This window comes from Ipomoea nil, unplaced genomic scaffold (genome assembly GCF_001879475.1).
Source record: "Ipomoea nil cultivar Tokyo-kokei standard unplaced genomic scaffold, Asagao_1.1 scaffold3321, whole genome shotgun sequence".
Lineage (NCBI taxonomy): Eukaryota > Viridiplantae > Streptophyta > Magnoliopsida > Solanales > Convolvulaceae > Ipomoea > Ipomoea nil.
Genome location: NW_017619749.1, coordinates 6,732,382 through 6,746,878, shown reverse-complemented (window position 1 = coordinate 6,746,878; position 14,497 = coordinate 6,732,382). Strand labels below are relative to the sequence as shown.

General features: G+C 40.8%; 1 protein-coding gene across 5 annotated transcripts; it reads right to left on the bottom strand.

The window, feature by feature from the left end:
- Positions 1–843: 843 nt before the first annotated feature.
- Positions 844–6,178, bottom strand: LOC109169923 (microtubule-associated protein futsch). 5 transcript variants are annotated; one of them, XM_019318832.1, is made up of 7 exons: positions 5,976–6,178; positions 5,525–5,722; positions 5,186–5,404; positions 3,928–4,334; positions 2,028–3,855; positions 1,093–1,698; positions 844–1,028 (listed from the first exon to the last, which is right to left on the bottom strand). In XM_019318832.1, the coding sequence occupies exons 1-6, from the start codon at positions 6,010–6,012 to the stop codon at positions 1,139–1,141; spliced, it is 3,249 nt and encodes a 1,082-aa protein (XP_019174377.1). In that variant the 5' UTR covers positions 6,013–6,178; the 3' UTR covers positions 844–1,028; positions 1,093–1,138. The 5 variants fall into 5 exon arrangements, with proteins under 5 accessions (XP_019174377.1, XP_019174378.1, XP_019174381.1 ...); XM_019318833.1 differs by having other exon boundaries at positions 844–1,698; positions 2,028–3,017; positions 3,066–3,855; XM_019318836.1 differs by having other exon boundaries at positions 844–1,698; positions 2,028–3,022; positions 3,296–3,855.
- Between the last annotated feature and the right edge of the window lie 8,319 nt (positions 6,179–14,497).

The window sequence follows — 14,497 nt, the reverse complement described above, 5'->3', positions numbered from 1 at the left end:
TGACTATGTTCAAATAATACTATACATACTTTTATATTTTGACTTTTTATTTAGTTTATGTTTTTTTTTAATTGGTTCATAAAAAGTCACATTTTTATTCATTTTATTCTCTCTTCTTCTTCTTTTTTTTCTTTTTTCTTTCTGTTTTTTTACGAGCACTTTGTCATCACTTTCACACCTCAACGGCTCAACCCATTCATGCATGTTTAATTTCCATCATTCATGTTTTGGCAAAGTATACATTTTTGTGGTTGTGCATACAACATTTAGTATCTATACCACTTTAATTAGTCTTGCATGAAGACTATATATGCATGATTTTAAATATTTTAAGTTTACTATGCAAATCTATATATCTATATATGTATAATATACTAAACACAACATTTTATTAATATCATACGCCTTTTGACAATAGTGAGTGACATGCATATATTTATAATTTTGTATAAATTGTACAAGTGATTAAATGTGTTAGGTGTATCGTTTTATTTTTAGAATTTACGTAAGCATTTCCCAATTCCCATATTGATTTGCTGTCCCAAAATAGTAATATGTATCATATTGAAACAGTCTAACTTAAGCGTGATAATAACGTTGTCCTCCTGTCATCTTACGTGTCAAATTAATGCCGCGGAGGCTAACATTTTGTCAACTTAATTTTCATCAAATCAACAACGTGTATTATTCACAATGGAGGGTTGACATATTATCTTAATCTTCTCTGATGATTTGCGTTTAAAAATTTTATTTGTTCACGTAACGTTGTTGAATATAGTACAAAGGTTACTGTGAATCAGTCTCAGTATGTTTACCAAAAAATGAAGACAAATTCTGGACCGATGGATGAAGGGAAATAATTGAGTCTCAGAAAAACGTACTGGTTACAGATATGCGTGTCTGTCTCAGATATATTAGAACTAAAGTGATATATATATATATCCAATAAGCTGCTTACATTACATACCACACAAATAATCCCAAAAACGATCTGATAATGACACAGTACAGGAGGAGTTCACTGTTCACCTAAAGCCGTGATGTGATTTGATGGAAACAAAGTAGGCAGCCAACTTGTGTAACATGAATAATTCTAATGTTGTCTACCCGACCAAGATTTTTATTTTATATGTGTATCTTAATGTACTGAAGAGCAGCAAACAAAGGGTACCCAGTATGCTTTCCCTTTCTTCTTTTCCTTCTTAATACCAACTGGATACCTTGCCGGAGAATCCCATTCTTTCTCGACAGCCTCCTTTGGAGCAGTCGGTGGCTCAAAGGTTAGAATTGAGTTCACCGTGGTGGTGGTGGCTGTAGCAGCAGTGTTGTGAGTGGCGGTTTCATCTTTTTGTGTCACTTGTTTAGTGTTTGGTGGCGATTTGGCCTCGCCCAGGAGATTTTTCAGGGGAGTGTGTTGCTTGCCTGTGCTCCAGTTTGTGACTTTGGCAATGATCTCCTCATTTTTCTTCCGCCCTTGAGACTCGTTCACAACATTATTCAGAGATGGAAACCACCCAGCCTTCAGAGGATCGGATTTGGGATGTTGCGCATTTTCAATCTCTGAACCAGATTCCACCAAAGTCATGAAAGATGGAGGCTCGAATGTGTCAGACTTGTCAGGGTTTCTTTCCACTTTTGTCTTTTGATTTTCTTGTGCTCCAGAATCAGGGGCTGGTGTCTCTGACTGGATAGAAAGCACTGTTTCATTCAACATAACCAACCATGTAATCAGATGAAGAACAGATAGGATAGGAAACAAGTATAGTACGCAAGATTTGATAACCTTATATGAAAGATACGGGTCTTACAAGAGAACTGATATGGATGTGCTAGATGAACGTAAGACTACTTTATAGTACAAAGAGTTAACACTGTTGTAGATAACCGATTAAACTCTCACAGACTACTAATCCCTAAAAGCTACTGTAATAAAATTCACCAATTCATTTTTTAATTTAAAGAAATGTTTTTTTCCTCAAGAAGCTTTAATCGAACTATATATTGCATAGAGGGAGACAAGACAGTACCTGAAACAGATCCCCAGTTGGCTTCCAAGCTATCAGTTCTGCTACTTGATGCCACTGACATATCAACTGCAGTAACACCGTCTTGCTGTTTTCTGGTTTTGTCATCACCTTCGCCCTTTAAGGGAACAGAACCAACTCCTATATTATTATTTTCCACAGTAGCAGAATTCCCCGAATTCAAGTCAACAGGCAAACTTGTTGACTCACTAAAAGTGGGACCCTCGTAGGGTTTTTCCTGAAGGCTTACATCTGCATGTTTTCCAGAAATTGAAGAAATGGGTTCCACATTTTCATGATTTCTTTCAGCATCCCCAGCTGCATTAGTCGATTCTAGTACTGTGACTGAAGAATCGTGCTTTGATTCTATGTTGACCATCTTGTCCTTTGCATCTTCTCCTCTGTGTTCACTCCCAGCAGCTATATTTTGCACTTCAGTCCTAGCTTTATCATGAAGTGAACCATCACCAACTCCAAGAGTTTGATAATCTTCAGCTCCTCCTCCAGTTAACTTTGCCAGTTTTCCCCCAGTCTCTTCCATGCTCCTCGACCTTTCTACATCCAAACATTTAGTTCCAGATTTTTCAAGATCAGGATGGTCATCTCCTTCAAAAGAAACAGGAGTTTGTGTCTCTTCAAATCCAAATCCTATCTTTGCATCAGCAGAATACTCATCCTGTGGATGTCCTTCCCTGCTCTCATTTTCAGCCGGAAAAGACATCTTGGTTGTATCCATTGCACAATCATAAAAAATTTCACTTCCTCCTCGTGTAATTGTTTGCCTGACTTCATCACCCGAAGAAGGAGCAATAGAATTATTATCTGAGTCGCCCGGTTGCTTACCTTGTTTAAAAGAATTTTGCGAAGACTCATCCTTAGTTGGGTCCAAATTCTCCAAGGTAATCGGAGCAGATACTGAAATTTCCTCCTCTGGATCAATTTTTCCCTCAATAGGAACTTTGCCATCATCCTTAGTAATGTCATCTCCTGAAGCATCTAAGATTGTGGGAACTATTTGCCCAACATCCCCACCCGTACAAGGGGCAATAGAATTCTCATCTGAATGGGCAAGTGGTTTACATTGTTGAAAAGAATTTTGTGAAGACTCATCCTCCGTAGAATGACTATTAGTTGGCTCAAAACTCAATATCGGTGACTCCAAGGTAGCTGGAACAGATATCGAAGATCCAAGATTTTCATCATTTATCACCTCTGATGATCCATTTAGATCAATTTTTCCCTCTATAGGAACTTTGCCATCTCCTGAAGCATCTAAGATTGAAGGAGGCTCAAGTAGGCTCTGGTCGGGCTTAACATCATCCTGTGCAGAGCTAATTCCTTCATCACCAGCACCGAGATCAAGTGCAAGGTTAGATTTTAAATATTTGTAATCTTTGTATTCTTGAACCGCAAGTCCAGCATTGTGTAAAGAAGATACGTCTTTTGCCTCAGATAGCAGATGCACATCTTCCTTCTCTTCCACTTCTGTTTTGCATAACTCAACAAAATCATTTTGGCACCTTCCCTCTATATCCTCAGTGTCTGTCTTCTGCAGAGGAGAAACTTGAAGAAAGACGCCACTTTCATCCTTCCCTCCCATCTTAGTTTCCAACTCATCACTTGGCTCTAACTTTCTATCCAGACTCACAACCTCTGAAGCATTGCCATCTGCCTGACACTGATCAGAATTCTGGTCTAGCGGGCATGGGATTTTTACATCTTCACCATTTGACTTAGATTCCAGTATAATATGTCCTGGAGTATCTCTAGCCCCCTCGAGTAACTCAGGTTCCAAACTAGAAGAGCTTGATACTTTGTTTTCTGCTTCAACTGACTTAGATCCCAGTATAATATGTCCTGGAGCATCTCTAGCTTCCTCGAGTAACTCAGGCTCCAAACTGGACGACTCCACTTCTTCTTTCTGGCTTAGACTAGAAGTCTTTTCCTCTCCCTCTTGTACTGCTGTCTTCACTGAATCAGATTCCGATAATCTACTTTGCAACGGAGCTATGTCCCTTGAAGATTCTACAGCATCAGCTAGAATCTCACCGGCATTTGCATGTTCATTTTCTTGTACACAAATGTCCTTCATTTCATTACTCATCACGACTTCCTCACCGGTTGCTTTTATATTCTCCAAAATTGGAGCCACGTCCAACTGTTGACCACTTGGTTCATTGAGCCCAATAGAGTCTTTGGATTTTGATCCAAAAGGTGTAGTAGCATCTAAAGGCTTCACTTCACTTCCCAGCAGTTGAGGATCTCCTAATTGGCTCGTCTTTAACGGATCATCAAGTGGTTTGGAAGCATCTGCATTTAATAAAAGTCACTTCTATATTCTAATAAAGTTCACAAAACTTTCAAACCCCCGTGTAATAATACTTCTAGTCAAAATTGTAAACGCAAATAAACAAAATAGTTTAGAGACATACTCGAGCCAGCAACCCACTCCATAATTTGGTCTATTAACCAACAGACCAAATTATGTACTGGATTGGATCATAATGCAGGCAACAAACAGAAAATTGAACCCTTTTTTGCAGCTGGGAAAAATACACACATATAATGAACTTCAACCAATAAACAAAATACCAGCATATTCTAATAAGGAAAATGCTTTCTTCCCCTCCTAATGTGGCTTCCATTCATTGGGGGCTCACGAATTGGATGACCCCACCACTAATTAAAAAGAGAATTTAGTTATCAATTAGATAGTGCCACATCATGAGGGATGGATTGGAGGCGGAAAATAGGACGGGTATCTAGCATTACTCTTCTAATAAAATAAAAAAAATCCATATTGGTATTCCATTTGAACCCACATCTTGTATTGTAGACTTTGTAGTATACATTTAATGGAGAATTTCTGCATTACCATTGAAATCTACCAAATCAAGGGTGGTGTGCCTCTATTGAAGTTTTGGTACTGTCAAGGGTCCCATGCCATTAATTACTATAGCAACTTTTGCATGACCATAATTTATTTGCTTGTTTACTAAGGAAAGCAATTCCTTTCAATAATAATCCTATATAAGAAGCAAATTGCTTTGCACTATAATGTTACCAGAAATTCAATATCTATAACCAATATTACAGACTATTCCTACCCGGCAATTGATCTCATATGCAAAGCATAACAGTTGATATCAATAAATGCGTACCAGTAGGTGCATCAACCTTGGGTAACTCATCGCCCCCCGGAAATTTTTGAGCATGTTTGCCCAATTTTATAGCAGCCTCCAAACCTTCATCCATGACTGGATTATGATGGGCACTATCAGAAAACTCTGTCATGGCATCAGAGAAAAGCTCATCCTCTGATCTAGTGGATTTGAAGCTAGCAGCAGCCTCTTTCAAACTTTTGTTGTTAACCTTAGGACCTTAAAACAACCAATTCACCAACATCAAACGCAGAAATAATTAAATAAAACCACGCGACCATAAAAGAAAAATGAATAGAACATTCAAGTGATTTAGGATTGCAAACAGGGAAATCTTACTTGGGGTTCGCGGATCATCATCGGAGGGGTGTTCGTCGTCCGAAATAGCCAAATGGGTGGCTTCAGATTCAGTAAGCTTATACCCCTCAATAGTTCCGCAGACCTTTTTATGGGCTCTCCTGTGCTTAGCACTCGGGTGCGGGTTTGGGAAAGGCCACCCACATTTGTGACACAAGTGCACGCCATGGCTCGCATGACCTGAAATTTCCAAAGAAAAAGAAACCCCATTTCACATCTCTCAACACCCAATATCTCACACAAACAAAACCAAGATTTTGACCAAAACAGCATAAAATTAAGCAAACACACACGTAAAGCAGTGAACTTTAAGCAAGAACAGAAACACCCTTTTTATCCAGCGCCGCGACACAGTAACCCAAGAAACGAGGAGTGATCGAGTGGAATTAGGTAGCAAAAAAGGGAGATTCTGATGAACAGTATAACAACAAACCTGACGACACCGTTGCTTTGTGATCTTGGTTCTCCATTTTTCACGAATACAGAGAGAAGAAGACAAGGAGAGCTGGAACACTGGAACAGGGAAAGAGAGAGAGAGACAGTGTGAAAATGCGGAGTGTTTGGAATGCAAAATAGAAAAATATTTTGGCGCAAGCGACGACGGGTGAGAGTGGGGTTGGGGGGTTGTTGAAGTGGTGAACTGACAGAGAAAGCCATCGATGATGATGAGAATGGATATGTGGTATCCTACACCATGTGCGCATTTTAGCACCCTCATGTGCCCTGACTTTTCAACGGACCCTTTTTATCCTTTTTTATTTTCTTTGGAGAATCCAATGACTAAAATTGACCTGTGCTCTTCGTGGTTGTACCTTTGTGACCTAAACGCCCCTGGGTGTAGTTCAATAGTGTCATGATTGCAATCCTCGGAGCTGTAAATTTTGGTGTCGGCTTCAAAACCAGTAAAAAAGAAATCAACTTTTGGTCCATATGGTAATTTCCACGGCTCAATCTATTTATTAATTGCCTCTAGCTTTGTTCCATGATAAAATTCTATCCTATCCTATCCAGCTATCCTTCTCCGAAACAACAGTACACTACCCCAAAAACGAAAATATTTTTTATATAGTAACAATAAAAGTATTATTTTATTATATAAATATCTACTCTTTTATATATAGTAATAAATCAATATTTTGATATTTTGACACCTAATCACCATAATATATATCACAATGTCATTAGTGAATTTTGTGTAATTGTGTTTGATAGTTTTTTCTTTTTTTACAATATTAAGTAATTGATAATATTAGCTTACAATATATAATTTAGTTTATATTTTAGTATCATTATAATATATTAAATTAACTATAGATATTTAATCAAATATATTAAAACTTTATTGTTTACAAAAAGTAACACTCACAAATTGTATAATGTATCATATAAGATACTATGAATAATAAATTTAATGTTAAATGAATTACATTTTCAAAAAATATAACGCTGGCCACTTTTTTAAGATGAAGAATGAAATTTTTGTAAATAAATAATTTTATTTTTATTATTTCTAAAAAAAAACACCTCATGTTTGTTGTTTATAATAATCAATATTCTTATTATTAAGTTTTTATTTGAAAATTAAACACATTTATAATTATTGTTTTAACAAATTAACCTAATCAAATTTGGGTTTTAAAATGAGATATTTCACAGGATGAAGAGATAGATATATACAATAGGCAAGTTTGGTTGTCCAAATTATAATATATGTCTTTTTTTTTTGAAAGGAAATTATAATATATGTCAATTTCTCAATAATGCTATCATTTTCAATTGGCACTGTTGCATTATAGTCGTTGTCATGGGGTTGGCATTCAAAAGGTATTAAGGATGCTATTGGTGATCAATTTACCACTAAATAAATAATTTCTTTAAACATATTACTTTGCTATTTATATTTTATAAACTAAAATTAATTCAGTCAAATTTATTTTGAGTTACGATCCTATTTGATTTGATATATCTAATTGAATATATACATATATATATATATATATATATATATATATATATATATATGACGGTAATAATGTTACCGGAAATATAATATAAGAGTAACGAATAAGAGAGTAACAATAGTTGTATTGTCTTTGTCTCAGTATAGAAAGTACAGTGTGTCCTGCTCAGCTGAGGGAAGTTCTATTTATGCTAGGTCCTAACGGTAACAACATGAAGAGACATCCTTGGGGAGCTGAGCTAACGGCAAGAATATGAAGAGTCATGAATGAGGCGTTGAGGCTTTAACTCTCTCTCATCAATGGTGGCATCAATGGTGGCTTCAATGACATTAGATGTGACACCTGTTGGAATTCTAACCGTTGGAGCATCCATGCGGTGTCGGGTCAACTATGGTGCCGGGTCAGATGCACACTTATGATCCGGGTCGGGTGCTAGCCCTATTATCCTGTCACCAGTCCCCCCTACTCCTGAGTCTACGAATGTGTTTGAGTTGACTTGGGAGTAAGGCTGAATCAATCGTGATACTGTGCCATCCTGATTGAGTTAGGATATGCGATTTTGTTTTCCAAATCCCTTCTTGCCTAAGCAATTTGAGCACCTTTCTATCAGCTCTTGTCACCATCCGCCGGTTTTTGCGGTTTAACATTACTTTTTTTTTTTTATTGCGGCGTGGGCCGGCTTCGGGTTGGGGCGCCGCCTCAGCCTGGCTGAGGCGGGTGCCTCGCCTTGTGGCCGAGGCACTGCGCTTCGGCCACGGCCGAGAGGCGCACTTGGTCGAGGCGTGCGCCTCGGCCGGGTGGCTGAGGCGTCGCCTCAGCCACTTGGCCGAGCCGTGCGCCCCGGTCATGTGGATGAGGCGTCGCCTCGGCCACTTGGCCGAGCCGTGTACCTCGACCCCTTTTTTTTTTTTTTTTTTTTTTTTGAGTGGCCGACGCGTCGCCTCGACCAGGAGGCCGAGGCGTGCGCCTTGGCCTTGGGCTGAGGCGCGGCCTCAGCCATCTAGCCGAGGCGTGTGCCCCGGCAATGTGGCTGAGGCGTCGCCTCGGCCACTTGGCCGAGGCGTGCGACTCGAACCTTTTTTTTTTTTTTTTTTTTTGAGTGGCCGAGACGTCGCCTTGACCAGGAGGCCGAGGCGTGCGCCTCGGCCTTGGGCTGAGGCGCGGCCTCGGCCATCTGGCCGAGGCGTGCACCTCGGCCTTGGGCTGAGGCGCGGCCTCAGCCATCTGGCCGTGGCGTGAGCCCCGGCCATGTGGCTGAGGCGTCGCCTCGGCCGAGGCGTGCCCCCCGGCCACTTGGCCGCGGTGTGCGCCTCGACCCCTTTTTTTTCTTTTTTTTTTTTTCGAGTGGCCGAGGCGCTACCTCGACCATCTAGTCGAGGCGTCGCCTCGACCAGGAGGCCGAGGCGTGCACCTCGGCCTTGGGCTGAGCCGTCGCCTCGACCTTTTTTTTTTTTTTTTTTTTTTTTTTTTTTCGAGTGGCTGAGACGTTGTCCAGCCCCCTTTTTTATTTATTTATTTTTTTTTATCGAGGCACCGCGCCTCGGCCTCAGCCGATAGCCGAGGCACCGCGCCTCAGGCTTTTTTTTTTTTTTATTTTTTTTTTTTTAGAGTGTAGTGACGGCCGTGGTTGATTGAATGTGGTTTTGAAAACCTTTTTATTTGAGAGCGAAGTAACCTGGGCGGACCATGATTACTAAATATTGTTTACAGGTCTGGGCGGGCCACGACTACATCGTATTACTGATAATATCTAATTAAATTTTCTGAGTTCCGTACCCGATCGATCATCCTTGAAAATGGTGTGGACTTGTGGATTCTTTCCGCCAATCTTTTTGCATGCTTTTACGTAACAACTGCGGGCTGCTCGCTGGTTTCCTCTGACGACCCCTATCCCATTCGGAGTAGGGAACTTCATACACAAGTGTTCCACCGACACTATGGCCTTGAGGTCCTCCAGTGCCGGCCTCCCCAAAATGATGTTGTGCGCACAAGTGAGTCTTACCACGATGAATTCCATGTCAAGTTTGCGAATGTTAGGGCTCGTGCCTATCTCTACTGGTAAGGCCACCGACCCCTCCGTCTCCACTGAATCACCCGTAAATCCAGAGAGTGGGGTACGTACTTCTTTGAGCTGGTTCCTAGGTATCCCTAACTTGGTGAAGGCATCGTAATACATCACATTGACTGAGCTTCCCGTGTCGACTAAGATGCGGCGGATAATGACATCGTTGACGTCCATCTCAATCACCAGGGCGTCACGATGGGGTAGCGGGCCCTCTGGGAGGTCATCATTAGAGAAGGTGATGGCCTCCTGTCTTTGTTTCTTTTCTCTAGGAAGACTCGCCACTTCTCCCACGTATATCTGTCGGCTCCACTTCTTTCTTTTTGCGGGCGCGTCGCCCCCTGCGGGTCCACCATAGATAAAGTGTATGGTGTGATTCTTTTGTCGTCTGGGCGCCACCTCAGTTTCTTTCTCGCTATCACTCTGCTCAGATATTTGGTCGTGGTCTCTTTTTTTGGCGTTTGAGGTGGACGGCTCGGTGCCATCCTCATTCATCCAGACATTTTTTGGTGGATTGTGTTGCGGCTGTTGCTGCTGCTTGGATCGCTTGACGAAATGTCGGAAGTAGCCCTGCTGGATGAGGTCTTCTATTTGTCTCTTCAAAACGTGACACTCATCCGTATCGTGTCCGGCATGCCTATGAAACCTGCAGTACTTTGTTTGGTCTGCCTTTGGGGAGACCTTCATGCACTCCTCGGGGAATTCTACCATTCCCATCTCCTCAGCTTGCTTTAGAATGACACTGACGGGATGGGTAAGAGGAGTTAAATTACGCAAGGGGACCAGGCGAGGTCGTTCATAGTCTCGGCCCTTCCCTGCGGTCGGGTGGTTCGAGAGTGGTGCCTGGCTGGGCGGACCAGCTTTCCCAGGTTTCCCGTTTTTCCTGTCGTCCTCCTCATCTTTCTTTTTCCTGTCGACGTCCTCTGCCTCGGCATAGCGGCTAGCCGTCCTCATCAAATCTTCGTAAGAACGGGGGTGGTGGGCGTTCAGCTGCTTGTGGAAATACCCTGACCTTAAGGCATGGATAAATATTGGGATCGCCGCCTTGGAGTCAAAGTCGTAGACATTATTGACTTCCTTTTTCCATTTGATCAGGAAGTTTTTTAGGCTCTCGCCTCTATCTTGCTTCACTACACAGAGGTGAGAGAAGGGTTTCTTACGCTGTATGCTACCGGAGAAGTATGTTAGGAAGCTCTTGGACAACTCCCCAAAGTTTTGGATCGACCCATCTGGGATGGTGTTGAACCAGTCTTGGGCCGCTCCATACAGGGTGGACAAGAACGCTCGGCACATGATGGCGTCCCCTGCCCCGATCATTACCATAGCAGCCTTGTACCTCGTCATGTGGACACGTGGACCAGTGGCCCCCGTGTACTCCTTGATAGCGGGCAACCTAAAGTCCCTCGGCAAAGGTACGTCCATGATGCTTGGGGAGAATGGTGCTGTCATCCGTACCTCGGGTTCCGGCGACTGCTCCCGTGCCTCCACCCTTCTTGCTAACTCCTCGATTCTTCTCTGCAGCCTCTCGACCAGGGCCGACTCGTCAGGGTGCCGGCGCGGGGCCGGCTGCCGCTCCTCCATGTGTCGTCGTGGAGCTAGTTCATCAACGCGTCGCTTTCCCGCGAGTGCCGTCGCGGAGCCGGCTCTTCGACGCGTCGCTCCTCCAAGTGTCGACGTAAGGCCGACTCATCAACGTGTTGGCGTGGGGTTGGCTCCCGAGACTCGCCCACCTCCTCTGTGGGTGATCTCTCGGCTTCTCTGTTTTCGTGTTGGCGAGGACCTCTGGTAGAAGATCCCTCGGCCCGTGATCCTAATCTTTGCCGCACGGGTGCCCTTTGTCCCAGTCGTTCTGGTGCAGATTGGGAAGGGTCTGGTTGTCGTCTGGCCGGTGCACTTCTTTGGGTCTCCACCCTTATTTCCTGGGGCCGCGGCGGGGGCACTTGACCTTGCAGTCCCACCGCCACCTGATTTAGCATCGCCGTCACTGCTTGCTGAATGACATCGGCAGTCGCCTGGAGGTTCATGACTTGGTTCGCCCCTCCATTGTGGGGTTGGTTTCGGAGGTCTCCTCCATTGTTGAGTTGGTCTCGAAGGTCTCCTCCATTGTTGAGTTGATCTCGAAGGTCCCCGGGCCTCCCGTTGTTGAGATGTTCTCGGAGGTCCCCTCCGCGATTGTTGGTGAGTAGGTCACGGAGGTCACCTGAGGCGTTGCCATTGTTCACGTTGCGAGAACCGTGGGAGCTGCGGGACGCCATTCTTTCAAGCTTGCTGTTGAAAGAGAAAAAAAGTTGTGTTGTAGCCTGCTTGAGTATTGGACTCAGGCTCTCAATGAAAGCACCAATGACGGTAATAATATTACCGGAAATATAATATAAGAGTAACGAATAAGAGAGTAACAATAGTTGTATTGCCTTTGTCTCAGTATAGAAAGTACAGTGTGTCATGCTCAGCTGAGGGAAGTTCTATTTATGCTAGGTCCTAACGGTAACAACATGAAGAGACATCCTTGGGGAGCTGAGCTAACGGCAAGAATATGAAGGGTCATGAATGAGGCGTTGAGGCTTTAACTCTCTCTCATCAATGGTGGCATCAATGGTGGCTTCAATGTAGATGTGACACCTGTTGAAATTCTAACCGTTGGAGCATCCATGCGGTGTCGGGTCAACTATGGTGCCGGGTCATATGCACACTTATGATCCGGGTCGGGTGCTAGCCCTATTATCCTGTCAATATATATAGAAAATTGAAAGTTGAAAGTTGTTAAGGAAATTAATTTGTATTTTGCAAAATTAACTCATATCAATTGTTTAAGTAGGGACCATGATTAAATATTGGTTTTAAGGTTCCATCACAATTAACAAAATGATTATGGCCATAATTGAGACCACGAAGCTCCACTTAACTTGAGGGCCACGCATTAATGCCAACGTGGTCCATTAGTGGCATGAAAACAATGTTGTACTAGCTAGATTGGGAACCTTCAATGAAATAACATCCAAACAAAATAAATAACGGAAAATACTATCTATATGTAGTGTACTTCACTTTATACTCTTAACTTTTACTTTTATACACAAATTCTTGATGTAAATACTTGTATTAGGATTCACATAACTAAAAATAGCTTATCAGAGTCCCCATATCAGAAAAGTAAAATTTAGGAATACATCATAATTGATAGGGGTAGTTTGTTTTTTTTTTTTTAACAAAAAAAATAATCACCATTGCTAAAAGGAATGATGGTTATCATCATTGTTGTCTCGAAAGAGGAGTTGGGTAAAATTTATTAAACTATAAACAATCAACATGTTACAGGGTTGACAAAATTTTGTTTCAAGTGAAGTAAATGAGTCACCAGGCTACTGCCACATTTATTCTAATTTTACATTTTTTTGGAAGTGTCAAAGTGAATATATCTCTTAACTGAAATCAAAAAATATATATCAATATAATAATTAAGTTTGAAGTGTATTATTTGAGATATTTGTTTAGCTTAATTTGTGGAGTTAATGTTATGCATTTATAAAAACAACTTATGGTGTTCAATAGTATTAATAATATATTAATGAAAATGTTGAGACAAACCATTTGATATTTGCATTGTTTCAATCATCCAGATGAAAAATGTTGGACCTGTGTATCAACTAAGTTTATAAATTTAAATTGTATAAATCGAAATCAAACAAAGGTAACATCAAAAAATATAATCTATCAAACTCATTTCACCAATTTCATTATATAATATTCGTTGTTATAATTTATATAATTGTATATTCATCAAAATATTTTTAAAATATTATAACAAATTCATTTCGTGCCACGTATAAAAACACTAGTTGTAGTAATATAATAATAAATAAAGATAATGAGTTATAATTGCATTGCATAGCGTAACGTATACTCCGTAGATGAGAAGCCCCCCAAGGCAAAGTTGAGGTTGAGGTCAAAAGTCAATAACACGAGTCCAAAAACGTCACCGCTACATTATTATCATATCATCTCACTAAGCAAATTTCTTAAGGTTTCAAGTCAACCAAAGGTGCGCTGGGCACTGGGAATCGAAGCAACATGGTCACATGGATCCATAAATATACCATTAAAAAAAAAAATCCAAAGTATAAAACTTTTGTTAGCGCATGATATGGCCCCGTTACGCTCGTATTTATTCTTTCAAAAGGGTGAACCCCAACTCTAAGGCCCCTACCCGACAGAATATTTGGGAGGATATAAATCATGGTAACTCAAGTTACGCTCGTATTTATGTTATGCCGGTTTGAGGATTTCTTTTATATCCACCTGGAGAAAACAAGGGCCCACCGGCCACCAAGAAAGGGTACTTCTCTGCTGGCCAAACTTTACATATTCAATCATTATTTTAGGGTGATTAAACAGGGATTAGTCGGGTAGATATAGACGCTAAATGAACGGAGAAATATCCGAACTATCTCGTGGTTTATAAAAAAAAAAACATCAAATTTATTTTTAGCATTTTAAAGATTTGTTTTAATTAGATTACTTTAAATAAATATTGATTACATTAAAAATAAAATATTTAATATATTAAAAATAAATATTTATTAGTAGTTCATTTTGTAATACAGACTATTAGTCTACAATATATTTAATGTGTAGTATATTTTATCTTACACAATCGAGCTCAATACATTGCAACAATGTTAATTTTAGGGGTGTGTAAACTTGGTAAAAGTTCGACCGGACCAAATCGAATAACGGTTAAAACTTAAAAAATTTTGATTAATTTTCGATTTGGTTAAAACAGTTCGGTTAACTGAATGAGAGATGACATTATTAACTCTTTTTTCTTTTTTTTCTTCTTTTTAAAAGATTAATGAGAGATGACATTTTGAGAATTTTATCACAAATACAAAAATGAACTAGAGATGTAATTAACAGTTTAAATGTATGAATACG